This window comes from Camellia sinensis, chromosome 12, assembly GCF_055761805.1.
Source record: "Camellia sinensis isolate YWXY chromosome 12, ASM5576180v1, whole genome shotgun sequence".
In the NCBI taxonomy this organism is placed as follows: domain Eukaryota; kingdom Viridiplantae; phylum Streptophyta; class Magnoliopsida; order Ericales; family Theaceae; genus Camellia; species Camellia sinensis.
In genome coordinates this window covers 159212777-159240307 of record NC_138972.1, presented here as the reverse complement: position 1 = coordinate 159240307, position 27531 = coordinate 159212777, and the positions used below count along the sequence as shown (strand labels likewise).

Genomic DNA, 27531 nt, shown 5'->3' with positions numbered 1-27531 from the left:
TAAATTGGAAGGTTGCTTCGAAGCCAATTTTGAGTACATACAAGAGCTTCAACCATAGAAGGTGAGAGTGAACTATGAAATGAGTCAAGAATACGCCCTCCCGTACTGAAAGCCGACTCCGATGCAACGGTAGAATAGGCATGTCCAACACATCCCTAGCAAGTTGTGATAACACCCTATATTTGGTTGCATTCACCTTCCAATAATCCAAAATCTCAAATGTTTGATTCTTTGCAAAATGTTCAACCTCGGATAAATATTGTTCCAATTCCGACTTAGATCCACTAGTGCATCGCCCCTCCAAATAGGAATTAAATTGGGAGTTAACTAAAGATTAGGGATCATCATCATCATCATCTTCCACCATATTCACAACTTCACTCGCACTTGGAAGTTTCTCATTTGAAGGATAAAGTGTGACATAATGGCTATACAAACGACTCAAGCAACTCTTAACCTTGTCTAGCATCTCTTCCACCTTCCTATTATCTCCAAGAAATAAATTGGAAAAACAAAACTCCAAGTATGTCATTTTTTTGTAGGATCAAGAACCACCGCAACATACAACAACAAATTGATTTTACTTCCATCCCCCTAATACTTGCTAAACTTTAGCTTCACAGTCTTTGCCATTGTGCTCAAAGTATCATCCTCCTCCAAAATTAATTGGTTAATTTTGCTTTCAATAACAAACATCTCTTTGTAAAAAGCATTGGAAGTAACAAAGAGAGACCCCAAAAATTTCTTAGTTGCAACATAAAATAATTTTAGAAACCTCAAAAAAATTCTACACTTTTTCCAATCCAACTCGTTCGGACTTCTTTTTATGCCACCATCAACATCCTTGAAATAAGGTTCAAAGTTGGAATCCACAAACTTCAATCGGTTAAAAGCCTTCTCATACTTTTCAGCGGCCTCTAACATCAAATAGGTGGAGTTCCACCTAGTTGGTACATCTAGGCATACAAGAGCTTTTGAATCAAGTTTGAGTGTGGCCGCACACTTCTTAAAACCATCATGCCTATGAGGAGAAGACCTCACATATCTCACCGCAAGTCTAATGTTGGCAATAGAATCATCCATTTCTTTCAACCCATCACTCACAACGAGATTAAGAATATGTGCACAACAACGCATATGAATAAACTCATGTTGCAAAATAGTCTCCTTCCAATCTTTGGTTATCGTTTTCAAATATTGAATGGTAAGATTATTAGAACTAGCATTATCAACTGTTAAGGTGAATATGATATCAATGTTCTACTCAATCAAACACGACTCAATTTTTCGACCCAATGTTTCTCCTTTGTGATCCTCAACTTGTTGAAAATTTATGATTCTTTTTGAAGTTTCCAGTTATCATCAATGAAATGAGCAGTCAAACACATGTAACACAAATTCTGAATAGATGTCCAAGTGTCCGTAGTAAAGCAAATTCTACGACCCTTCACGGCCTTCTTTAACTTATCCCTTCCATTCTTGAATATATTGAGCACTTCTCTAGATATGGTTTGACGAGAGGGAATTGGTGTGAATTTGGGTTGCATTACATTACAAAATCTTCTAAACCCAACACCCTCCACAAATCTAAATGGCAACTCATCAATGACCACCATCTCCGCAAGAGCCCTTTTACAAGTATCAAAATTAAAAATTGTTGCTACAACCTCAACACCCTCTTCATTTTGTTTCGGTTTAAGATTTAGTGTTTGTTGACCATCTGTATCCCTATTTGGATATTCTTTACAATTGGGTGTATGACTCCTCAAATTACTTGTCCCATGAGTTCTAGAGTCAGCCATATACTCTTTCTTACAATATTTACATACGGCTCTATGCTTCCCATCGGTCCCTACAACCTTGTCAAAATGATCCCAAACTGTGGATGGTGCTCTCCTCCCTTCAACCCCACTCTTTCTCTTTGGGGGTCTAGGAGGCTTAGGTTCAAGTTCAAGTTCGGGTTCGACTAAGAGAGGATTCATTTGAGAATTAGAGGATTCCGGAGGTACAAGATTGATTGCGGGAGATTGAATACTATCTTCCATTTAAACTGGATTACAAAAATACAGTCACAGAATCAATTTTATAGACACATATTCAATTTTAATAACAGATTGAGTTACAAAATTATACAGACAAATTCAGATGTACCAAAATTATACAGACATAATCAATTAGTTTGAATGTAAACAGACAGATTCAATGTAAACAGATTCAATTCAGAATTAAATAGCATACAGATTCTACCTATTTTTTTTCTGAATTCCACCTAGTTGGTCAATCTGAATTCCAAAAATTAAATAACATACAGGTTCAGATTTCAGATTTAATAACAGACACAATTAATAAAATTAACATACAAATTCAGATTTCAGATTTAATAAAATTAACATACACAATTAATAACAGATTCAATTTCAGATTTAATTTTATTAACAGATTCATATTTACATTCCAAATAGGGGCCAAAACAAACACAACTAAGATCAACACATTACAGATTCAACATAGATTCAACACAACTACGATCAAACAAAACAAACATAGAGGCCGAAACAAATTCAAGAACAAATTTATATGGGAGCTGTTTTGCTAGTCTGCATTGAAGCTACCTCAAACAAAGCAAACACAGAGGCCAAAACAAATTCAAAAAATCAGATCTATTGGTCCACAAAAAAAATCAGATTTATTTCCAAAGAAACACAAATTCGATCGATGCAGAGATGAGAGAAAGAGAGAGAGAGAGAGAGAGAGAGAGAGAGAGAGAGAGAGAGGCTTACCTGTGTGTGAGTCGATCAGTGCAGAGATGCAAAACCACAGAGTAAGACTGATGAGATGAGAGAGTGAGGGAGACAGATTAGATTAGAGAGATATCTGATATATATATATATATATATATATAAAACAAAAAAAAAATCAACGATCGGGGCGAGAGAGAGAGAGACAGAGATTGAGAGAGAGAGTTTACCTGTGAGTAGATCGGCGGTGCGATGAGATGAACAACGAGAGAGTGATTTGTGCAGAAACGAGAGAGTGAGAGAGAGAGACAGTGATGAGTTGAGATGAGACTGAAAGAGAGTGATGAGATGAGATGAGACCGCAAGAGCCCTTTTACAAGTATCAAAATTAAAAATTGTTGCTACAACCTCAACACCCTCTTCATTTTGTTTCGGTTTAAGATTTAGTGTTTGTTGACCATCTGTATCCCTATTTGGATATTCTTTACAATTGGGTGTATGACTCCTCAAATTACTTGTCCCATGAGTTCTAGAGTCAGCCATATACTCTTTCTTACAATATTTACATACGGCTCTATGCTTCCCATCGGTCCCTACAACCTTGTCAAAATGATCCCAAACTGTGGATGGTGCTCTCCTCCCTTCAACCCCACTCTTTCTCTTTGGGGGTCTAGGAGGCTTAGGTTCAAGTTCAAGTTCGGGTTCGACTAAGAGAGGATTCATTTGAGAATTAGAGGATTCCGGAGGTACAAGATTGATTGCGGGAGATTGAATACTATCTTCCATTTAAACTGGATTACAAAAATACAGTCACAGAATCAATTTTATAGACACATATTCAATTTTAATAACAGATTGAGTTACAAAATTATACAGACAAATTCAGATGTACCAAAATTATACAGACATAATCAATTAGTTTGAATGTAAACAGACAGATTCAATGTAAACAGATTCAATTCAGAATTAAATAGCATACAGATTCTACCTATTTTTTTTCTGAATTCCACCTAGTTGGTCAATCTGAATTCCAAAAATTAAATAACATACAGGTTCAGATTTCAGATTTAATAACAGACACAATTAATAAAATTAACATACAAATTCAGATTTCAGATTTAATAAAATTAACATACACAATTAATAACAGATTCAATTTCAGATTTAATTTTATTAACAGATTCATATTTACATTCCAAATAGGGGCCAAAACAAACACAACTAAGATCAACACATTACAGATTCAACATAGATTCAACACAACTACGATCAAACAAAACAAACATAGAGGCCGAAACAAATTCAAGAACAAATTTATATGGGAGCTGTTTTGCTAGTCTGCATTGAAGCTACCTCAAACAAAGCAAACACAGAGGCCAAAACAAATTCAAAAAATCAGATCTATTGGTCCACAAAAAAAATCAGATTTATTTCCAAAGAAACACAAATTCGATCGATGCAGAGATGAGAGAAAGAGAGAGAGAGAGAGAGAGAGAGAGAGAGAGAGAGGCTTACCTGTGTGTGAGTCGATCAGTGCAGAGATGCAAAACCACAGAGTAAGACTGATGAGATGAGAGAGTGAGGGAGACAGATTAGATTAGAGAGATATCTGATATATATATATATATATATATAAAACAAAAAAAAAATCAACGATCGGGGCGAGAGAGAGAGAGACAGAGATTGAGAGAGAGAGTTTACCTGTGAGTAGATCGGCGGTGCGATGAGATGAACAACGAGAGAGTGATTTGTGCAGAAACGAGAGAGTGAGAGAGAGAGACAGTGATGAGTTGAGATGAGACTGAAAGAGAGTGATGAGATGAGATGAGACCGCAAGAGCCCTTTTACAAGTATCAAAATTAAAAATTGTTGCTACAACCTCAACACCCTCTTCATTTTGTTTCGGTTTAAGATTTAGTGTTTGTTGACCATCTGTATCCCTATTTGGATATTCTTTACAATTGGGTGTATGACTCCTCAAATTACTTGTCCCATGAGTTCTAGAGTCAGCCATATACTCTTTCTTACAATATTTACATACGGCTCTATGCTTCCCATCGGTCCCTACAACCTTGTCAAAATGATCCCAAACTGTGGATGGTGCTCTCCTCCCTTCAACCCCACTCTTTCTCTTTGGGGGTCTAGGAGGCTTAGGTTCAAGTTCAAGTTCGGGTTCGACTAAGAGAGGATTCATTTGAGAATTAGAGGATTCCGGAGGTACAAGATTGATTGCGGGAGATTGAATACTATCTTCCATTTAAACTGGATTACAAAAATACAGTCACAGAATCAATTTTATAGACACATATTCAATTTTAATAACAGATTGAGTTACAAAATTATACAGACAAATTCAGATGTACCAAAATTATACAGACATAATCAATTAGTTTGAATGTAAACAGACAGATTCAATGTAAACAGATTCAATTCAGAATTAAATAGCATACAGATTCTACCTATTTTTTTTCTGAATTCCACCTAGTTGGTCAATCTGAATTCCAAAAATTAAATAACATACAGGTTCAGATTTCAGATTTAATAACAGACACAATTAATAAAATTAACATACAAATTCAGATTTCAGATTTAATAAAATTAACATACACAATTAATAACAGATTCAATTTCAGATTTAATTTTATTAACAGATTCATATTTACATTCCAAATAGGGGCCAAAACAAACACAACTAAGATCAACACATTACAGATTCAACATAGATTCAACACAACTACGATCAAACAAAACAAACATAGAGGCCGAAACAAATTCAAGAACAAATTTATATGGGAGCTGTTTTGCTAGTCTGCATTGAAGCTACCTCAAACAAAGCAAACACAGAGGCCAAAACAAATTCAAAAAATCAGATCTATTGGTCCACAAAAAAAATCAGATTTATTTCCAAAGAAACACAAATTCGATCGATGCAGAGATGAGAGAAAGAGAGAGAGAGAGAGAGAGAGAGAGAGAGAGAGAGAGAGGCTTACCTGTGTGTGAGTCGATCAGTGCAGAGATGCAAAACCACAGAGTAAGACTGATGAGATGAGAGAGTGAGGGAGACAGATTAGATTAGAGAGATATCTGATATATATATATATATATATATATATATAAAACAAAAAAAAAATCAACGATCGGGGCGAGAGAGAGAGAGACAGAGATTGAGAGAGAGAGTTTACCTGTGAGTAGATCGGCGGTGCGATGAGATGAACAACGAGAGAGTGATTTGTGCAGAAACGAGAGAGTGAGAGAGAGAGACAGTGATGAGTTGAGATGAGACTGAAAGAGAGTGAGGGAGACGATTAGGGTTTTTCTTTTGTTTTGTTTGTCATAGATGCGAGATGGTGAGTGAGAGATGGACGGTTAGATTTGAAAGAGGGGGAAAAAATTAATTAATTTAATGCGAGCGGGATGGGCAGGTGCGGTTCAAACCCGCAACCCGCCCACAACCCGAAATTTATATAAAATCCAAACCGCACCCTACCCTAATGCGTTTGCGAAACTGCCCACTTGTGTGTGGTTCGGATCGGGTAGGGCGGTTTAGGCGGGTCATCCAGGGATGTATACATCTCAAAAGGGGTCCAGTGAAGGATCTCTTGTAGAGATGGCCATCTGTGTTAGGCTAAACCCGGCTGACTTCAATATGGTCTTGTGTGCCTCTTTTTGGTTGTCTGGCAGTTTGCCATCCCTGAGGAACATCATTATTGCATCCATCCAACTTGGACCCATCTCCACACACATTGCCTCATATTTTGTTATTGGAGGTTCCACACTTGGTCCTGTCAAGTAATCAATCATGATTACCTTGTCTCTCCTGATTTTATTGCACTAGCCAGGTTGGCCAAGGAGTTAGCGTGACTGTTGTCATCTCGGCTAACTTACTGTAGCCTGTAATCTCGAAATAATGAAAGCAATCCAACAACCTCTTTAACATAGGCTATCATTCATTCATCTCGGTCTGCATACTCGCATGTTGCCTGATTCATAATAAGTTAGTAGTCACAGAAGACTACCACCTCATCGGCCTCCATTGTTGCTGCCAACTTCAACCCTGTAATCAGTGCCTTATACTTTGCTTCATTGTTTAAGGCCTTGAACCCCAGACGAATAGACTGCTCTATCATTCGTCCATCTGGCTCGCTCCTTGACAGTTTGAGCTTCTGTCAATAAACAGGTGGAAGGAACCGCCGATGTAAATGTCGCAGGGCTTTGGTTTATCTTCTTTCTTCTGTTTTGCTAGAGTGGGGTTCTTTGGCCCCAGTTGGGTTTCTTCGTGCTCCCCTGGGCATCCTAAGCCACGACTCACCGGGGTCCGATATGGGATGGCACCAGGGATGAACTCGACCAGAACCTGGCCCTTAATTGTTGTTCTGGGCCCCAATACTACTGCCCATCTGGCTACCCTGCCTACCAAATCTCCTTGCTGTAATAGGGACTTCAAGGGATGTTCAGTCAACACCACAATCTTGTGGGCTTCGAAATAATGATTTAACTTTTTGGAAGCCATCACTAAGGCCAGTGTCAATTTCTTTAGGGTTAAGTACCTGGTCTTTGCACTTGCTAGGGTTTTACTCACATATTATACCGTCCTTTGTTCTCCCTTCTCTTCTCTAATTATCACTGCACTCACTACGTGCTCTGAAACTGCCAAGTATAGGAACAACTCTTCTCCAGGTATTGGATTTGACAGAACTAGAGCTATTGTCAGGTACTTTTTTAATTCGGCCAAGGCGACTTTGCACTCCTCTATCCGCAAAAAATCTGTGGCCTTCTTTAACAAACTAAAAAATGGTTTGCACTTATCAGAACTTTGGCTGATAAACCTGTTCAGGGCTGCGGCCCTTCTAATCAACATCTGCACTTGTTTTGCGGATGTTGGGCTTTTCAAGTCAATGATGGCTTTGATTTGATCTAGGCTTGCTTCAATGCCCCTTCTGGTGACCAAGTATCCCAAAAACTTACCAGACTCGACTCCAAATGCGCATTTTGCATTCCTCTAGAGGTAGTCCCTCAAATCCTCCTTAGTCTGACTAGGAGCTCGGTTGTCAACGGATTTTAGCCTTTTTAGTACACTGCTCCTGGTGTCGTTATGAGTGCTCTTGGACTTCTCTTCATTCACCATGTCAAAATAAAGTTCTTTCCCTTGAACATGCCGATGTTCCTTGACATAAGTTCCTTTGGTACGAGGCGTCCTCTAAGACTCCCCTCTCATTGACTCTGCTCGCCCGGCGTCCCGTGAAGACCGATTTGAACGTTCCTTCACCTTGTCATGCAAAGAGACTTCTGGGATTGCTTTTTTCCCCCCTTTCTGGGCATCGTTCTTGGCCACTGGAATCAGCGTGTCCTTCAATGGAAACAATGGTTGCATGACGTTGTTCTACATCATGAAGTTGACAATCAATTGTAGGTCTGCCAACTTGTTTGCCATTCCCTTCATCTCACCATCCCTCCTCAAGCATCTATCTTTCCATACCTGGAGGCTGTTTTCGTTGTAGTACTCGTCTCGGTCTGCTTTCTTCGATGGGTCTCCCTCTTGGCCGACGTCCTTCTCCCGGGGATTCTGATCCCGTGGTCCTTTATTAGGGTTTTCCTTCTCCATGTTAGGATCGGCATGCTTACAACTCCCATTAGGGATGTCGTCCCCAATCTTCTCTTTTTGTCCGTCGTTGGCCATCTGTTCTCCTTACTTTCCCATAGACGGCGCCAAATTGTGGGTGTTGATTTTTGACCACACAACCAAACGGAGAGCTTAGCTTGAGAGCACCGAAAGAATAAATTAAGCCCAACAACCTACACAAGAAAATGAGAATCCAACGATAGTTCATCCACTTGAGGGCACTATGACGATCAAGTCAATAATCAATATCTCTCAAAGATAGCAAAGAGTACTCAAAACTCACTAGAAAAGAACTTACTGCTCACAGTCACACATATCTAAGACCCACGGTGGTGCCCTGCTTTTAAAGCCAGCACTGACCTGATCCTTGTAAAAGCCTCACTTCAGTGGATTCAGGCTCAATGCTCATCCTGGACTCTCAGCTAGATAGGGATAAACTCCATAAGAGCTTATCTTTATCCAAATTGAGATCCTCTCCTATTCTAGGACTCTTGTCCCTTATCCGCTTATCTCGGATTCCGATATCTCTGCAGATAACCTTGGCCTAGCCGAGATCACCTTGCCATCAAGACCAGGCCACGTGGCACCTCGGTTGACACTTCGGCATCACTTTGGCCACATGTTGTCATTCACAAAATATGTCCCCACAGTTTGAGATTGACTTTTTTAATAACTTTTTAATTTTTTTTAGAAGCTGAAAAATTATTGCTATATTTGAAAAGTAGCTAAAAAAAAGTTTTATTCATGAAAAAAATAATGTAACATTTGACTTTTTTAGGTGATTGGCAATCGGAACTTTTTTACTCTTTTAGCATCACCCCAAACACCCACTTAATCCCTATATATATTTGCTTGGAGCCAAGTCTCTCCCAATAGTAAAGTGCAAGTTATTCCACTGCACTGCCCAACTTGTTTCAAAGGCTATAGAGAAGGTTTTTTTAAAGACGCTTTTCTTGGCCATCCTCCTTGTGTCTGTGTCTGGTTAGTCTCTCTCTCTCTTTCTCTCTCATAAATTTGTGGAATATGAATTACTCTATAATAAACGTGGTCTATAAATATAATTTGTTGAATAATTTTTCTCAGTACATAATGGTACTAAAACACCTGATTACTCACTAATCACTAGTCCAGCTACTCTGTGTTCTAAGAAAACTGAGAAGCAAGCAAGCAATTAAACACCCCCATATACCTATCTTGATCCCATGCAAGTATCAATTAGCAGAACAACACTTTAAATGATCTCTCATTCACTTTCACAAATTAGAATTACAATATATTCTTGACAATGACTTCTTCTATCACCTTTACTCTTGTATGTCATCTCATTAAAAAAAAAATTCTTTTAAAATCTCTTTTAACAGTCAGTCATTGAGCTGGTATAGAATGCTAGAATTTATCTATAAATACATACAGACATGCATACAGACCATCTTTTCTGGCAAAAACCACCCGTCCTCATTATGGGTACACTAACTCTTTTTTTACTTTTGCTTTATTCTTCTTCTCCTTCTCTTCCATTCATGACTCAAGCATCCGCGTTGTTTGTGTTCAGAGATTCAAATGTTGACGCAGGAAACAACAACAAGATTGAAAATGGTATCACGGAAAATGTTTACCCTTATGGTGTCTGTGGGAGCCGAATATTGGGAGACATAAATAGGTCGAATAATTGGACCAGGAGAGTCGAAATATATATATCGCATTCGGCCCTAGTCGGCCAAATAGCCGGTTGAGTAAGGGGCCGATTGGAAAGCAGTTTGCAGTTAAAGAACCCGAATAAACAATTATACGGCGAATCGAAAGTAGGCCCAGCCCCGAGGCCCAAGAAAGAAAAGATATAAATAGAAGAACATCAGCCAGAAAGAGGTATGTGAGAATTAGTACGCTTAACTTAAAATATAAGTAACCAAGAGAGTATACACTGGCTTGACCGTCGAAGTGCTAATTCCGGCACCCCCGACCGGAGTGTTTGTTTCTTTTCAGGTCGTCCAGGTCTTCAACTGAGGATCTCGAGCGTCCCAGTGGATCAAAAGAGTATTTCCAAACCACTTCCCCACAATTGGCACCGTCTATGGGAGTACTCAAATACATCCATGGCGGGCGTAACGGAAGACCCTCCGATAGTCACTGACGAAACCACACAAAGAGACGACCTCACTCCAACAAACATGCTTGGACCAAAGACTATCGCCTCAAGGCACGCCTTGAACTTCGCCTCACCCTCGACTTCATCGCATGAGACAATGCAAGCGATCATGGAACAAGCATAGCAAAACGAACAGAGGTTGGAGAACATGATCGCTGAGAACGAACGTCTCTGTCAAGATTTGGCCTTGGAATTGGCGAAGTCCAAACAAGCTGTATGCCAAGATCCGGAAAGACCTCTAAGGGTAGGAGGTCGACGACCTCTAGCCTGACAACAAGACATTGATAGCGACTCCGACTCATTATCCCCGGAGCCCAAGAAGAAGGGACAACCCGAAACTACCAGTTCCTCTGAAGAGAGTCCACGTATAAGGCATAAGCGAAGAAGAAACAGTTCAGACGAAGAAGACCAACACAACCCCTTTGTACGACGAATTGCAAGGGCAGTGCTACCCAAGAAATTCAAAGCACCAACATTCACCTTGTATGACGGTAAATCAGACCCCACCGATCACATCCGCTATTACAAGCAAGCCATGACGCTACACGCAGACGATGAGGCTCTCAGGTGCAGAATATTTTCGAGCAGTTTTGGACCACTAGTTGCCAGGTGGTATTATAAACTAGAGCCGGCTTAGATCAAAAGCTTCCACCAACTCCAAAAATCCTTCAGGGCAAGGTTTATCACTAATGAGGTCCAGCCAAAGCAAGCCGATTCCCTCTGGGCAATGTAGATTCAACAGGGGGAAACCCTTCGTGCGTATTCGGCGCGGTATTGGGAGTGTTTTAATCTTCTAGATGGGGTTACATCCCGACAATGCGCTCCGCAGCTCTTTGACCAAATGGCCTCCCATAACGGTCTGGTCGTTGATGAAGAAAGTTGAGGAATACTGTAAAGTGGAAGATGACGCCTTGTGGGTTAAAACCGAAAACACGGCCAACAAGACGGCTCCTTCTAAAATTGCTCAGCCGTTAAATTCTGTACCACCTCAGAGCCCTGAACCACGACATCGGGCTAAACAAGGCAAGAGACGGGATTCTCGCCGATCAAGCGACCAATGCTCCCACTTAGCAAATGAATAACTACAAGTCGATAGCAAGCGCACAAGGCGCGCCGACAAGAAATATACAGAGTTGTTAGAGCCGATCAGCGCAATTATGTCCAAAATCCAACACCTTCCACTCTTCAAATGGCCGTCAAAAATGATGGGACCTCCCGACACGCGAAGACGGGGCCATGATACTGAGAGTTGTTATGCATTGAAGGATCACCTGGAGGAATTGGTACAAGATGGTCGGCCACAACAGTACGTCCAAAAAGGCAACTCAACGAAAGCAATAGCCTTAAGACAGGATTCACCTCTACTCGGCGTCATCCACATGATATACAGCATGCCAATGTCATCCGCGGTGCATACGATTCAGTCGAATCCCGACCCTCAAAATCACCTCACTTCGGCTAAACGGCCCCATGAAGCTACGAGCATTGCTTTTGATGATTCAGATATGGCCGAAGTGACACTTCCCCACATCGATCCCTTGGTAATCAAGTTACGCATAAACCGATTCACTGTTGAGCACGTACTCATGGACCCAGGAAGCACATCGGAAGTTATGTATTACAAGACATTCACCACACTCGGCTTCTCTGAATCAGATCTTTCTCTAGCTCGTTATCCACTATTCGGCTTCAACGCCAATCCAAAATACCAGTTGGGGAAAATCACACTACCCATTCGAGCGGGCTCCCGAACAGTGGATGTGGAATTATTGGTCGTCAAGCTGCCATCGCCGTATAATCTCATCATGGGGCGAACTTGGTTGCATACTATGCAGGCCGTGCCAAGCACCTATCATCAGCTGCTACGCTTCTTGACAGAACGCAACATTGAGCAAATCCGTGGTTCCTAGAAATCGGCACAAGCATGTTATCTCCTTGCTGGAAAGACGCCAAAGGAGTTGCAAGTGAACTCTATTGAGGTGACGGATCGGGAGAGCCTCGACGATGTTTGGCGGTTCCCAAGTGAAAATGCCACGGAAGCCCTAGATCGAGTTGAAATCTAAGGAAACCCAGACAGGTTCTTCATAGTTGGCGCTTCCCTTAATCAAGCTGACAGACAGCAGCTAATTTCCTTCCTGCTCGGCAACCTTGATATATTTACGTGGATTCCATATGAGATGTCGGGTCTAGATCCGTCTGTTTCGCAGCACCGTTTAAATGTTGACCCGAAATGCAGGCCGATCATTCAGAAAACCCGGCGGTCAGCCGCAGAGCACACTGTCGCCGTTGTTGAAGAGGTTGACCGGTTGCTTGACGCTGGGGCAATAAGGGAAGTGACCTACCCTACATGGCTCTCTAATACTGTGGTTGTGAAGAAGAAAAATGGGACTTGGCAAGTGTGCGTTGATTTCACGGACCTAAACAAAGCCTGCCCCAAGGATTGTTTTCCCCTCCCCAGAATAGACCAACTTGTAGATGAGACGGCACACCATCAACGCATGAGCTTCCTCGATGCTTACAGAGGCTACCATCAAATTGCCATGCATCTGGAGGGCTAAGACAAAACTGCATTCCTCACCCTAAGAGGAACCTATTGCTATAAGGTTATGCCTTTTAGGCTGAAGAATGCAGGGGCAACTTACCAAAGACTGGTCACTACCATGTTCAAGGAGCAACTCGGCCACACTATGGAAATGTACATTGATGATATGGTGGTCAAGTCCAAAGAAGAGCAAACTCATCTAGCCGATCTGGAAGAGATATTCGGTATTTTACGCAAATACAAAATGAAGCTGAACGCTTCCAAATGTGCGTTTGGGATCAGCTCTGGCATATTTTTGGGTTACATTGTCAACAACCGAGGAATTGTAGCCAACCTGAGGCAAATCACAGCAATCTTGGAGCTCGGCTCCCCTCGTTCAATGAAAGAGGTTCAAAAGTTGATGGAGATGACCGCCGCACTCAACAGGTTCATCAGTCGGTCCACAGATCGCTGCCGACAATTCTTTCATACATTACGGTAGGGCAAGGCTTTTGAATGGTCCACCGAGTGCGAAGCCACTTTCAATGGCCTCAAGACCTACCTCCGATCAGTTCCACTCTTGACAATACCTTCGCCAGGCGACCCGCTCATTTTGTATCTGGCAATTTCTGACCGGGCCGTCAGCGCCGTACTGATAAAAGAAGAGCTGGGGGAGCAGCGGCTAGTGTATTATGTGAGCAAGGCAATGGTTGACGCTGAAACACGCTACCTTCCGTTGGAAAAATTCATCCTGGCCCTCGTCATTGCAGCGAGAAAGTTGATGCATTACTTTCAGGGGCATACCATCGGGGTACTAAAGGACCACCTCCTCCGGTCGGTACTCTGTAGTGCAGAAGCATCAAGGTGCGTTTTAAAGTGGGCTCTTGAACTCGGCCCGAACGATATTCAGTTTCTGCCTAGAACCTCAATCAAGGGACAGGTGCTTGCCGACTTTGTGGCCGAATTCACTGGGGGTCTTGCTGACTTCAAGTCTGATGAAATTCGACCTAAGCCGAACTGGAGAATTTATGTTGGGGACATTTGGCAGTTTTACTGCGATGGATCATCCAATCAACGGGGCTGTGGAGCCGGAGTAGTAATCATGGCTCCCGACGGCGCAATAATTGAGCAGGTTGTCAAACTCGGCTTCGAAGCATTAAATAATGAGGCCGAATACGAAGCCCTTCTAACCGGCTTGCGGAATGCACATCTTCTGGGTGCTCGATGTTTGCTTGTATTTTACGATTCAAAACCTGTGATCAATCAACTAAAGGGGGAGTACGCGGCCAAAAATGACTGTATGGCGGCTTACATGAAAACGACTAACTCCTTGCTGGCAAAATTTGACGATTATGAATGGAATCAAATAACACGAGATCAGAACACACATGCAGATGCCCTGGCTTGCCTAGCCTCCACCATTAACTTAGAGATTAAACAGACCATCGAAGTAGGTTTCATCCCGGAGCCAAGCATTGGCCCTTCGGAGGAAGTCCAGATCAACGTCATAGAGTCAGGACCGAGTTGGATGGGCCCCATTGCTGCATTCCTGTCTTCCGAATAGCTCCCAGCAGACAAGAAAGAAGCGCATAAGCTGCAAAGCAAAGCCCTGCGATACTACCTGGATCCGTAAGGAAAGCTTTATAAAAAATCCCTTTCTGGTCCATACCTGGAATGCATGCATCCGGACAAAGTCGGAGGGCTTCTGACTGAAATACATGAAGACAGTTGTGGCGCACATTCTGGCGGGCGCTCTTTGGCTTATCGAGCTGTAACGCAGGGGTATTATTGGCCGACAATGAGATCAAACGCCAAATGTTATGTGAAAAAATGTAAACAATGCCAGAAGTTCTCCCCCTTAACCTATCTGCCTGCTGAAGAGTTAAGCTCCATCACCAGTCCCTGGCCGTTCACCCAGTGGGGACTTGATATCGTCAGACCATTGCCGAGGGCCCCGAGGAATAAGCGGTACTTGATTGTCGCGACAGATTACTTCACAAAATGGGTCGAAGCGGAGGCATTAATGCACATTCGAGATGCTGATGTTAAGTGCTTTGTCTGGAGAAATATCATAACACGATTCGGCATTCCAAGAGCACTTATCTCAGACAATGGCACCCAGTTTGATTGTCGCGTCTACCGAGAGCTGTGCAGCAAGTATGGTATCCGGCCTTACTTTTCCGCGCCGGCTTACCCACAAAGCAATCGTCAAGTTGAAGCCTCTAACAAATCCATCTTGGACGGCATCAAGAAGGGGCTGGAGAAAGCTAAAGGCAAATGGGTCGAAGAATTACCAAGTGTGTTGTGGGCTCATCGAATTACTCTGAGGCGATCCACTGGGGAAACGTCGTTTGCTTTATGCTTTGGAACCCAGGCAATCATACCCCTGGAGATCGGCCTCCCAACCTTGAAATCGAAAGTTTTTGATATGGGCCAAAACGACATGATGCTAGCCTTGGATTTGATTTTGATTGAAGAATGAAGAGACCGTGCCCTTGCATCCATGGTACGGTATCAGCAGCAGCTTGCTAAGTCATATAATCAACGTGTTCAGCTGCATCGCTACACACCAGGAGAGTTGGTCCTGAAGAAAGTACTTCCAGCTGCCAGGAAACCGGCTGATAGAAAATTGGGTCCTAATTGGGACGGCCCCTACCAGGTCGATTCGATCGCGGGAGTAGGGGCCTATTGGCTCAAAGACATGTCTGGAAGGAGTTTGCCACAGCCTTGGAATTCAACGCACTTGCGTAAATTCTATCATTAAACCCAACCTGTGGAGAATGATATTAGCTTTGAATGGTTCACCGTGTACATATTTCACTTTTGCATTGAAAATTTTCCCATTTCCTCATCGCGTAATTGAGTCCAAAAGCCTCCGGATTCGGAGCGCCCTTTGTGGAAATCACGATTGGTCAAACCAAGTCTTCGGATTCGGAGCCCCATCGGTGCATGACACCTTTGGGCTAATTAAGTTTCCGAATTCGGAGCCCCATTGGTGCATTACACCTTTGGGCCGATAAAGCCTCTGGATTCGGAGCGCCCTTCATAGATATCATGATTGGCCAATACTAAGTCTCCGAATTCGGAGCCCCATCGGTGCATGACACCGTTGGGCCGATAAAGCCTCCGAATTCGGAGCGCCCTTCGTGGATATCACGATTGGCCAAACTAAATCTCCGGATTCGGAGTCGCATCGGTGCATGACATCTTTGGGACGATAAAGCCTCCAGATTCGAAGCGCCCTTCGTGGATATCACGATTGGCCAATACTAAGTCTCCGGATTCGGAGCCTCATCGATGCATGACACCTTTGGGCCGATAAAGCCTCCGGATTCGGAGCGTCCTTTGTGGATATCACGATTGGCCAATGCTAAGTCTTCGGATTCGGAGCCCCATCGGTGTATGACACCTTTGGGCCGATAAAGCCTCTGGATTCAGAGGGCCCGTTTTGGATATCACGATTGGCCAAATTTAGTCTCCAGATTTGGAGCCCCATCGGTGCATGACCCCTTTGGGCCGATTAAGTCTCTGGATTTGGAGCACTATTGGTGCATGACACCTTTGGGTCGATAAAGCCTCCGGATTTGGAGCGCCTTTCATGGATATCACGATTGGCCAATAGTCAACTCTTCGGATTCAGAGCCACCATCAGTGCATGGCACTTATGGACCGAATAAGACTCCGGATTCGAAACCTCATTCGCCGACAATTATTGGCCGAATAAGACTCTGGATTCGGAGTGCCCTTCGTAGATGAAAAGCCTCCGAATTCAGAGCCAGAGCCGTGCATAACACGTCACGATTCAGCTCGCCGTACACGAAAGTTAAAGCATACAAATATTCAAAGTGAAATGCTCCGTTAAGTTGAGCCAGCGAAAACCGTATACATGTTAAAACATACGAAAATTCAAAATGAAATGCTTAATTAAGTTCAGCCGGTGCAAACTGCATAAACAAGTTGAAACATGCAAACATTCAAAATGAAATGCTTAATTAAGTTTAGCCGGCGCGAACCGCATAAACAAGTTGAAACATGAAAACATTCAAAATGAAATGCTTAATTAAGTTCAGCCGGTGGTAATCCCATAAACAAGTTAAAACATGCAAACATTCAAAATGAGATGCTTAATTAAGCATGAAAACATTCAAAATGCAACACAAACATTTAAAACGAAATATTTTATTAAATTAACAAATATAACCAATGAATACATTCAGTTTAGTACATTGAAGCGTTTACAATATGTTCAGTTCTATTCGGCGTCACCCTCATCATCGCTCCTCTCAATTTCGAAAGCGCCATAAGGAAAATGTTTACGTTGGTATAATGGCAACGCCAATTCAACTCCCGTTTCTTGGAGAGCCTCTGCGGCTTGAAGAGCCTTGATCCACCCATGCCTAAAGCCCCGGTTCTCGTATCGGCAGACGTCCTCTAAGAGTTTTTCTTTGGTCTTGTCTATCCCGACTTTCCGACCGTCGTGGAAGCCTTTTTCATAACCTATGGTCCTTGCATTTCCTACGGCAAACATGCTTGCCGTATCTCGATCGGAAATCGCGTGACTTAGCAGCCGTTGGGTCACTCTCTCCTCCACGACCGGGTTAGATTGACCTACCGCACACGGCTCGGTGGTCTGAGCCTTCTTGAGCTCCCTGAGCTCACGCTCGGCCTTCTCTGCGCAAGCCTCCAAACTTTGAATTCGTTCATCTTTCTTCTCTATTTCTCATCGGGCGGCGCGCAAGCGCATGCCGACTTCATAAGCGGTATACAACCCTTTCACCGCCCCATGGATGCCCTCTCGAAATACTTTGAAATCCTGTCGACCAACCAGCGACTGCTGGACTTCCGGTGGAAAAATCTATTGAGCGAACTCGACTGCTACACCTACGTCGTTAACAATGGAGTCTGCCTCCATCATTGGTTTATTCTCCACAAAAACCGCAAAACTCAACGATCACGGCGTCGCATCGGGCTCATTTCTCGATCGCGGTCGCTGGGAGCTTCCCCGTTGCTGTTTTTCTTTTTGGGGTGATCTGCTTCGACGACTTGGGGATTGACGTTTTTCACGTTCCTTGGACGTCCTACCTCTCGTTTGTATGGGCTCGCTGCTGTGAGTCATTTCAATGTCTAGCTCAACCAATGTTCGCCCTTATCTTCTGTTGTTGAAGAACAGTCTACTTGATATCCACGTTAATCTGACCTTCTGCAACAAACTGGTTTCAATCAAGTATAAACACAATAAGTGGAATTATGAGCGTGAAGAACCCACCCCATTTTTCCTTAACACATGCAGCACCCCCGAGGCAGTTTCATTAATTATTGACGGCTGGACATAGAGCCAATCGATCTGGCCGCAACCACTCCATGAACTCATGGTATTCTGCCTTTGGAGTTCATAAATTGGCTGGGCAAGGACAGATTTATTAATCTGATCGGCTATTCGATGATGGTAAATTAGTCGCCTGGGCGTAGTGCCGATCGATCTGTGCCACAGCCACTCCACGAACTCATGGCACTCGGCCTTTGGAGTTCATAAATTGGCTAGGGCAAGGGCAGTTTATTAATCTGATCGGCTATTGTAGGATGGTAAATTAGTCGCCTGGGCGAAGTATTGATCGATCGGTGCCGTAGCCACTCCATGAACTCATGGTATTCGGCCTTTGAAGTTCATAAATTTGCTGGGACAAGGCAGATTTATTAATCTGATCGGCTATTCTACGATGGTAAATTAGTCGCCTGGGCGAAGTGTTGATTGATCGGTGCTGCAGTAACTCCATGAACTCATGGTATTCGGCCTTTGGAGTTCATAAATTGGCTAGGTTAAGGGCAGATTTATTAATCTGATCGGCTATTCGACGATGGTAAATTAGTCGCCTGGGCGTAATGCCGATCGATCTGTGCCGCAGCCACTCCATGAACTCATGGTACTCGACCTTTGGAGTTCATAAATTGGCTGGGGCAAGGGCAGATTTATTAATCTGATCTGCTATTGTACGATGGTAAATTAGTCGCTTGGGCGAAGTGTTGATCGATCGATGCCGCAGCCACTCCATGAACTCATGGTATTCAGCCTTTGGAGTTCATACTGGCTGGGGCAAGGGCAGGTTTATTAATCTGATCGGCTATTCTACGATGGTAAATTACTAAATTGCCTAATTATCTAATCGTCAAGTGTACATGAATGTTTTATCCAAAGAAGCAAAAAGCAATACTATCCATGAATAGAAAAATTAAGCATAAGTAATAGAAAAGTACGAGGGAAATTTTCATTAGTAAATTGGGCACAGACTGTAGCCATTTTACATGTGAAAACTACTAGATAAAAAGCTACAAGTTTGCAGGCAAATGCCTAGCAAAAACTTAAAAACTATAGCCATACATAAAAACTACTAAATAAAAAGCTGTAACATTACATTCAAAATCTTTAAACAAAAATAACTAATGTCGCCCTAATAAATCCTCGGAGTCAGACTCCAGCGGCTCAACATCCACTTGCTCGTATGGAATCGGCATAGCCAATGTCACATTAGCAGTAGCAAGGGCTTTGAGCCAACCGTGTTTGAATCCCCGATTCTCGAATTTGGGGACTTCTTCTACATAATTGGCGAGGGCAACGCTTTGCCTAGCCTCATACGCATTCGAAGCCTCAGAATCGGTTACTTCCTTCGCCGCCTTCGATTCTGCCAAGTCCGCCTCAAGTTTGGCGATCACCTCTTGGGCTAACTTGAGCCCAGCTTCGCTCGCATTCGCCCTCTGCTCGGTAGCCAATCTGAGCTGGTCTGCATTTCTGGCCCTCTCCATCTCGGCCTCGGCCTCGGCCTTTGCAGCTTCCATTTCCGCCCTCGCCATTTCGAACTCAGCCCGACTCCTTTGGCCCTCAACTTCGGATTGTAAACGGCCAATTCGTTCAATGGTGTCGTGCTGGCAATGGCCTATCTCGGCTATCTTTCCGACCGTCTGCAAAACTGGAGATTAAAACCAAAATATATGCACAAAAGGGAAAGGCAAGATCAAGATATTTACCAGAAGAGCCGATTGAGCGGCTAACGCTATTGCCAAAAGGTTTGGCTCCGAGCAGAAAGTCGTCTTGTCTGACGGCAATGAAACCGATGAAGCCATGCTCAACGCCACGGCTGAATCTTTCATAGCCGACGCGTCAGAGGAGATCGGCATATTTTTTATTTTTGGTTGAACCACAAAAGGCACAGCCGTATCCGACTCCTCTAAACGTGGCCGTTTGTCAGCAGGGTCTTTCCTAGAGCCGGCCTCAACCTCGGTAGGACGTTTCTTCTCCCTTCGTTCAGCCTCTTGATTTGCCAGCACAATCAGCTCCGACTCGACATCTCGGGTTTGAGCCGTCTCCTCCTCAATAACAGGCAGGGAGGGCTCAACATCGGCGACGGGTGGCACTTCGGATCGAATGGCCTCTGCTCTCCGCCACGCGGCCATTCGTTCAGCTTTTTTCTCTTTGGTGAGTTGTGTGAGTGACAACCCGGCCATATCTTCAGCGTACGCGTCGAGAAGGTCTTCTAATCCAATAAAGACGTCGTCGTAAACTTCCCCTCAAACCGAGGTGGATGGAGGGTTGGCTAAACTGAGGTCTGCTTCCTCAAAGGCTACCCTTAAAGCCTCATCTACTTCGGCCTCGGACTAGCCTAATTCTTCAGCGACCTCAGCGACTTCTGCACGCTCCTAGTCGGATCCTTCGAAACCAATTTGGCACAAATTTCTGAAGTTGGTTAAAATAAGAGTTGTAAGAAACTCTTCACCCCTCGAAATCGGCATGTTTTCTACTGCCGAGAAAGTCGTGTACGTCGTCTCGTACCGAAGAAAAATGTGGGCCGCTCTCCCTTGTTTCTGAAGGCTTGGACGGCTGAAGTATTTCAGCGTGACTTTGATCTCTGAAAGAACGGCGTCATTGGTCGAGGTCAAGACTTTCTTCAAATCGTTTCCTGCACAAACCGAACCATGAGATCTCAGAAATAAAGCTTTATAGATGTAAGAAAAATAAACGCAAAAAACTATACGGCCACCTGGTTCGCCCCTCCGTCTAGGAATAGGATCAAGGCGATCCTTGCATTCGCCGAATTCCCAGTTACCTTAGACAACAACCACAACATCATCGACTCGCTTGCCAGAGCTGGAAAGCATAGTCACTAGTTGATGGTTGGTGTCCTTAGCCCTAAGGAAATAGCGTCCATGCTGACCAGAAGACTTGGCCAAGGCGTAACAATGCCAAATAGCAGGTATGCCGAGATTGATCCTAAGGCGACGGTTTAGCTCTATTGTCCCCATTACGATTCTAAAAAAGTTGACATTGGGTTGGGATGGGATTAGACCCCAATGGCGAAGGACAGCCCTATGGAATGGATGAAGCGGGAAACGGATTCCGCCCTCTGCAATTGATAAGAGAGGGAGGACGATTGTGCTTTCATCATCCCTCTCCATGTCGAGAGTGTTGTCTGTCACAAGCGATAGACGAACATCATTAGGGATAAAAAAAAATGGCGTCAAAAGCCTGAGATTCGATCCGCGGAGAGAAGGTCTTTCAGATGCTTTGCCATTTCGGTCAGCCTATAGGAGCGTACTAAACTAAAGGCAAACCAGGAAAAGGGATTCAAAGCGAGGAGGAAGCAGAGAGGAAGAAAACTTGCGAGAGACGGAGAGGACAATGAAGGATGAATGGAAGTTGTAGAGGTGAGTCGGAAGGCCATCCAAAAACTCTTAAGCATCCAAAAATGTGTGTTCGAAAAGATGACAAGATTTTAAATCATAATAAATGGAAGCGTACGAAGGGGCGGGAAGTTGAAATGATAACCGAGAGGCGTGTGCTCTGACATCTGCGTTGGAATGAAGTTAGCCGCCGAATTTCGGCTCTGACTTTTCGAGGTCGAAACCAAACACTCCAGCTAACTGTCGTTAGCGAAGTGCTTGGGGGGCAATTGTGGGGGCCGAATATTAGGAGACTTAAATAGGCCAAATAATTGGACCAGGAGAGTCAAAATATATACATCGCATTCGGCCCTATTTGGCCAAATAGCCGGTTGAGTAAGGGGCCGAGTGGAAAGCGGTTTGCAGTTAAAGAAGCTGAATAAACAGTTATACGGCGAATCGAAAGTGGGCCCAGCCCTGAGGCCCAAGAAAGAAAAGATATAAATTGAAGAACATCAGCCAGAAAGAGGCATGTGAGAATTAGTACGCTTAACTTAAAATACAAGTAACCAAGAGAGTATACACTGACTTGACCGTCGGAGTGCTAATTTCGGCACCCCCGACCGGAGTGTTTGTTTCTTTTCAGGTCGTCTAGGTCTTCAACTGAGGATCTCGAGCGTCCCAGTGGATCAAAAGAGTATTTCCAAACCACTTCCCTACAGTGTCGACTACAACAATCAATACACTGGCCGCTTTACAAATGGATTAACTGCCGTTGATTTCATGGGTACCTTACTTACTTATTTACTTACCTAACATTATTTTCAAGTTCCCTTGAGTTTTGTTTTTGTTGTGAAGGTTATTGTGTATTGGTGTTTTAGGTGTGATTTTTCATAAGTGTTTGTTTTTGTTGCAACCTTGCCAAATATTGGGGTCTTTTTTTTTTCTTTTTTTTTTTTGGGTGGTTCTTTTTTGGGTGGTTCTTTCTCTCCCTCTTCATTATCTGGCCATACTCTTTTTAAATTGGACTTAATGCCAATAAATATTTCATTTTCCATATAAAAAAATTGAAAAAAAAAAGATTACGCTGACCAAATCGATTGTAAAATCTGTAAGAATATATGGAAACCATTATCTATAGCTATAATGTTTTTTTCTATATATATTTCTCAATTTTCAAAAATCATAAAATTAAAATTTTTAAATTAATATTTTGGAGATATCTCAAATTTTCCTTTTAAATTTTTTTTACAGAGAATAGATTTAGGAAAATCAAGAAAGGAATTTTTTATTTTTTATTTTAAAAATCAAAACTAATGAGATAATTAATATTTTTTTTATTATAATTATTGGTTTAATGGGTTAGTTAGTAGCTTTTTATAAAAAAAAATAAATAATTTTTAATTCAAAATTTTAGATTTTTAGTTAAAAATATTGGAGTTCCCAAATGATCACTTTTGGTTAATATATAGTACAAATATTCACTTTTTGTTTTACCAATAATAATTTCATTTTTTCCTATAAAAAAATAAAAAGATTACCCAATCAGTTGTAAAATCTGTTGGAATATGTCAATAGTTGTAAATGAGATATACAGGGTTAAAATCAACATAAAAATAGTTGGAAATATTTTTAAAAACTAAGATTACATATCGAATTAAATTTATTATGGAAGGCAAAACTAGTCAACACTTTCCAAGGCACTTTACATGGCATAAGATCAATCAGTGGAACCTTTTACTATTTGTTTTTTTTTAAAAATTATTTTAAAGTAGTAAAAATCAATATTTACTATATGGAAAAATTAGTGAAACATCACTCTCTAATTTCAGGTAATAAGAGGGATCCAATATGATTTTTCTTATTATAGTTAAGGTTCCTCAAAAATATTATTAGAGAAATTTCAGTTTGTCATAGAGAAATTTCACAAATTTGTGATTTGTAAGATCACTTATATAAGTTCATGAAAATTTACGTAATTTTTTGTATAGTTACATACGGTGTTGTGGTGTATATTACATACTAGACTTCTTCTATCAGCTCTACTCTCGTATGTCATCTCATTAATTTTTTTTCTTTTAAAATCTCTTTTAATAGTCAGTCATCGAGCTGGTATAGAATGTTAGAATTTATCTATAAATACATACATACATACATATAGACCATCTCTTCTGGCAAAAAACCACCCGTATTCATCACGGGTACACTAATTCTTGTTTTCCTTTTGCTTTCTTCTTCTTCTTCTTCTTCTTCTTCTTCTTCTTCTTCTTCTTCTTCTTCTCTTCCGTTCATGACTCAAGCATCCGCATCGTTTCCTGTGTTGTTTGTGTTCGGAGATTCAACTGTTGATGCAGGAAACAACGACAAGATTGAAAATGGTATCACGAAAAACTTTTACCCTTATGGTGTCGACTACAACAATCAATCCACTGGCCGCTTTACAAATGGATTAACCGCCTCTGATTTCATGGGTACCTTACTTACTTACTACTACAATAATCAATCCATCGGCCACTTTATAAATGGATTAACTGCCGCTGATTTCATGGTACCTTACTTACTTACCTAACATTATTTTCAAGTTTCCTTGAGTTTTGTTTTTGTTGTGAAGGTTATTGTGTATTGGTGTTTTAGGTGTGATTTTTCATAAGTGTTTGTTTCTATTGGAACCTTGCCAAATATTGGTGTCTTTCTATTGAGGGTTTTTATTTTTATTTTTTTGGTGGGGGGGGGGGGGGGGTGGTTCTTTCTCTCCCTCTTCATTATCTGGCTATATTTTCATTTTGAGTTAATAAAATTTCCTTTTGTTGAACCGAAAAAAAAGGTAACTTATTATTAGTTCTAGTACTATATTCTTTGATTATAGTTTTTTCTTTATTCTCCCTCATACATTTGTTGATCTTATTATTATGGTTTCTTTGCAGCTTTCTCTCTTATAGATGTGCCACCGCATCCTGCTTACCACAACTTGACAGAGAGTGACAGAAAAAGAACTACCATCGCCATGGCTGGGATCAATTATGGGTCTTCTGGATGTGGTATCCTTACCACCACCAAACCCCCCAAGGTGAATGAAAAACAAATATATGTATTTTTTTTTCTTCTTTCCACTCCTTTTTAATCTATGACCTATTTTATTTTATTTTCTCAGAGTAACTGCTTCAATTTAGAACAATAGATCAACTTCTTAAAGGAGACTGTACAAGAAGACTTGTTGTAGACATCCCACTTTTGACTGGCCGCGAGACTCGGATGCCTGATTCAATGCACTCAATGATGAAAGTTGAATTATGAATTCGCAGCGAATCGAAATCAATCAGGCTTCCGAAATAACCTCACATCTTCAACATTTACCTTGTTAGAACCCTTGGGTTTCATTTCTAGGCCATTTCTCACCCTGAGCTGAGTTTGAACCAAAAAATAGGGGAGGCCATCGAGACCCGGCCGTGCATTGGTGATGGCTCATTGCATCCTAGGCATTCCTAGGCCAAGATTAAGACATAAGAATAAGGAGAAAGGCTAGAAACACACTAAGAATGAATGAAATATGTTATGTATGATCCAAGCATGTGTTTCAATATATGTATCTGTTATGTTTGTATAGGTCACACACCGTGAGTTGTTGATCCATTGGTTTGCTATCAAGCTATCTGTGAAGCTATTTGTGAGTAATAACTTAGTAAAGTTATGTTCGATATGAAGTACTTTTGGAACATTATGATATCATATGAATTGTTTTTGAATAATTGAAAAGAATGTGTTATGATTACATGAATGATGAACCACTTCTTTGAAATGTTTATGTGGTATCCATAGCAGAGGCCCTTGCCTAGGGGAAATAATATTGTGGCTTATGGTCATAAGGCCCTCGCCAGAAAGAAACAATACAATGGCCCAGGCCCTCGCCCGGGGGAAACAATACCGTGGCCCATGTATGAGATATGTTACCCGGTACCAGAGGTTCCAATATGAAACTTAATATGCTTAACCAAAGAGACATGTTTAATGCTAACGGATACACCACGTATGATATGAATATGCTTATGACTCTGTTTTGACACGAATGTGCTTGTGCTTCTGTTTAATAAGAAATTTGAAAGTTATATCTGTGATGGACATCATTCATTAAATCCCTTTACTTTGTTATTATTCACTGGGCTCCAGTTCACTATTTTATATATGTATATAGGTGACCAGGCGCGTGATCAGGCTCAGAGTTGAGGATCTAGAGTCTCTGTCGTGTTAACCAATTGTTGTGCCTCCCAAGGAGGTTCCTTTTTGTAGCTCACACTTGTTTGAGACTTTGTTTCCTTTTGGAAGCTGAACAAGTTTTATGTTTATGTGTATATCTGTAATGAATGTAGCATATATATTGTATATATGGCATCATGGCTACGTATATTAAGTTTTTTTTTGGAATTACTGTCTCATGTATGTCTACACAGCTCAATGGACTATATATTTTCTATATTTGCTTTTGTAGCCCCTTACACTTTATGATATTCAAGTTAGAGGCCTTTGGTAATCCGAGGATTGTTGGCCGATTACGACGCTAAACCTATAGAGGCGGGTTCGGGTCATGACAAATATATTCTCTAATGTTTCTAATTTTTAAGGAAAAAAAAAGAGTGCTTTAAAAAGTGGCAGAAAGATAGAACTGAGGAAAACCTTAAGAGCTATAGATTGGCTAATAAGGAGGTGAAAAAAGTAGTGAAAGAGGCTAAGTTGAAAGCTTATGATGACCTATACACTAGACTAGATAGTAAGGAGGGAGAGAAGAGGGTATACAAACTTGCTAAGATACGGGAGAGGAAAACAAGAGATTTTAATCAAGTTAAATGCATCAAGAGTGAGGATTCTAAGGTATTGGTGAAGGATGAAGAGATTAAGGAAGGATGGAAGAACTATTTTGAGAAACTATTAAATGAGGAACATGGAACTACGACAATAGGGGAAGAAATAGTCAGTAATACGATAAACCAAGACTATAGGTTCTATCATAGGATTAGGAACTTTGAAGTGGAGATTGCACTTAAGAAGATAAAATCAAATAAGGCTTTAGGACCTGATAATATCCCTATTGAAGCTTGGAAGTGTTTGGGTAAACAGGGGGTTGCTTGGTTGACTAAGTTGTTTAGCAAAATTTTGTTGACTAGGAACATGCAACATGAGTAGAGGAAGAGTATTTTAGTGCCAATCTATAAGAATAAAGGAGATGTTCAGAATTGCAATAACTATAGAGGAATCAAGCTAATGTGTCATATAATGAAAATGTATGAGAGGGTGATGGAACGCCGATTGCGAGATATAATAGAGGTGTCAGAGAATCAATTTGGGTTTATGCCTGGCAGGTAAACAACGGAGGCGATTTATCTTTTGAGGAAAGTAATAGAAAAGTATAGAGAAAAGAAAAGAGACATTCATATGGTGTTTATCGACCTTTAGAAAGCATATGATAGAGTGTCTCGGGATATAATATGGTGGGTGTTAGAGGAGAAAAGGGTGGCAAAAGGTTACATTGATGTGATTAGGGACATATATGAAGGGGTGGTGACCACTATTAGATCGCTTGCTGGAGAGACAAATGAATTTCCTATCACTGTAAGGTTATACCAAGGATCTACCTTAAGTCCTTATCTTTTTGCTTTAGTTATGGATGAGTTGCCGAGAAATATTCAGGATGACGTGCCATGGTGAATGCTTTTTATAGACGATATGGTGCTAGTGGATGAGACTAGAGAAGGAGTTAACACAAAGTTAGAGATTTTGAAAAAAGCTCTTGAATCTAAAGGATTATGGATAAGTAGAACTAAGACAGAGTACATGGAGTGTAATTTAGTAATAGTAACAATGAAAG

The 27531-nt window shown here is 41.6% G+C and overlaps 2 protein-coding genes across 2 annotated transcripts; one reads left to right on the top strand and one right to left on the bottom strand.

The window, feature by feature from the left end:
- Positions 1 to 334: 334 nt before the first annotated feature.
- Positions 335 to 1137, bottom strand: LOC145804015 (zinc finger BED domain-containing protein RICESLEEPER 2-like). The gene is made up of 2 exons (XM_082897425.1): positions 602 to 1137; positions 335 to 482 (listed from the first exon to the last, which is right to left on the bottom strand). Exons 1-2 carry the CDS (start codon positions 1135 to 1137, stop codon positions 335 to 337), a joined length of 684 nt encoding a protein of 227 aa, XP_082753551.1.
- Positions 1138 to 23964: 22827 nt separating this feature from the next.
- On the top strand, positions 23965 to 24852 carry LOC145804014 (GDSL esterase/lipase At1g71250-like). The gene is made up of 3 exons (XM_082897424.1): positions 23965 to 24145; positions 24599 to 24741; positions 24826 to 24852. Exons 1-3 carry the CDS (start codon positions 23965 to 23967, stop codon positions 24850 to 24852), a joined length of 351 nt encoding a protein of 116 aa, XP_082753550.1.
- The last annotated feature ends 2679 nt before the right edge of the window (positions 24853 to 27531 follow it).

Bases quoted from the DNA above. Each gene is read 5' to 3' on its own strand.
- LOC145804014 (XM_082897424.1), top strand. From the start codon at position 23,965: ATGACTCAAGCATCCGCATCGTTTCCTGTGTTGTTTGTGTTCGGAGAT. The intron at 24,146-24,598 runs GTACCTTACTTA...GTTTCTTTGCAG, and splicing joins AACCGCCTCTGATTTCATGG to CTTTCTCTCTTATAGATGTG. The intron at 24,742-24,825 runs GTGAATGAAAAA...TTATTTTCTCAG, and splicing joins CCACCACCAAACCCCCCAAG to AGTAACTGCTTCAATTTAGA.
- LOC145804015 (XM_082897425.1), bottom strand. From the start codon at position 1,137: ATGCGTTGTTGTGCACATATTCTTAATCTCGTTGTGAGTGATGGGTTG. The intron at 483-601 runs GTATTAGGGGGA...TGGAGATAATAG, and splicing joins GTGAAGCTAAAGTTTAGCAA to GAAGGTGGAAGAGATGCTAG.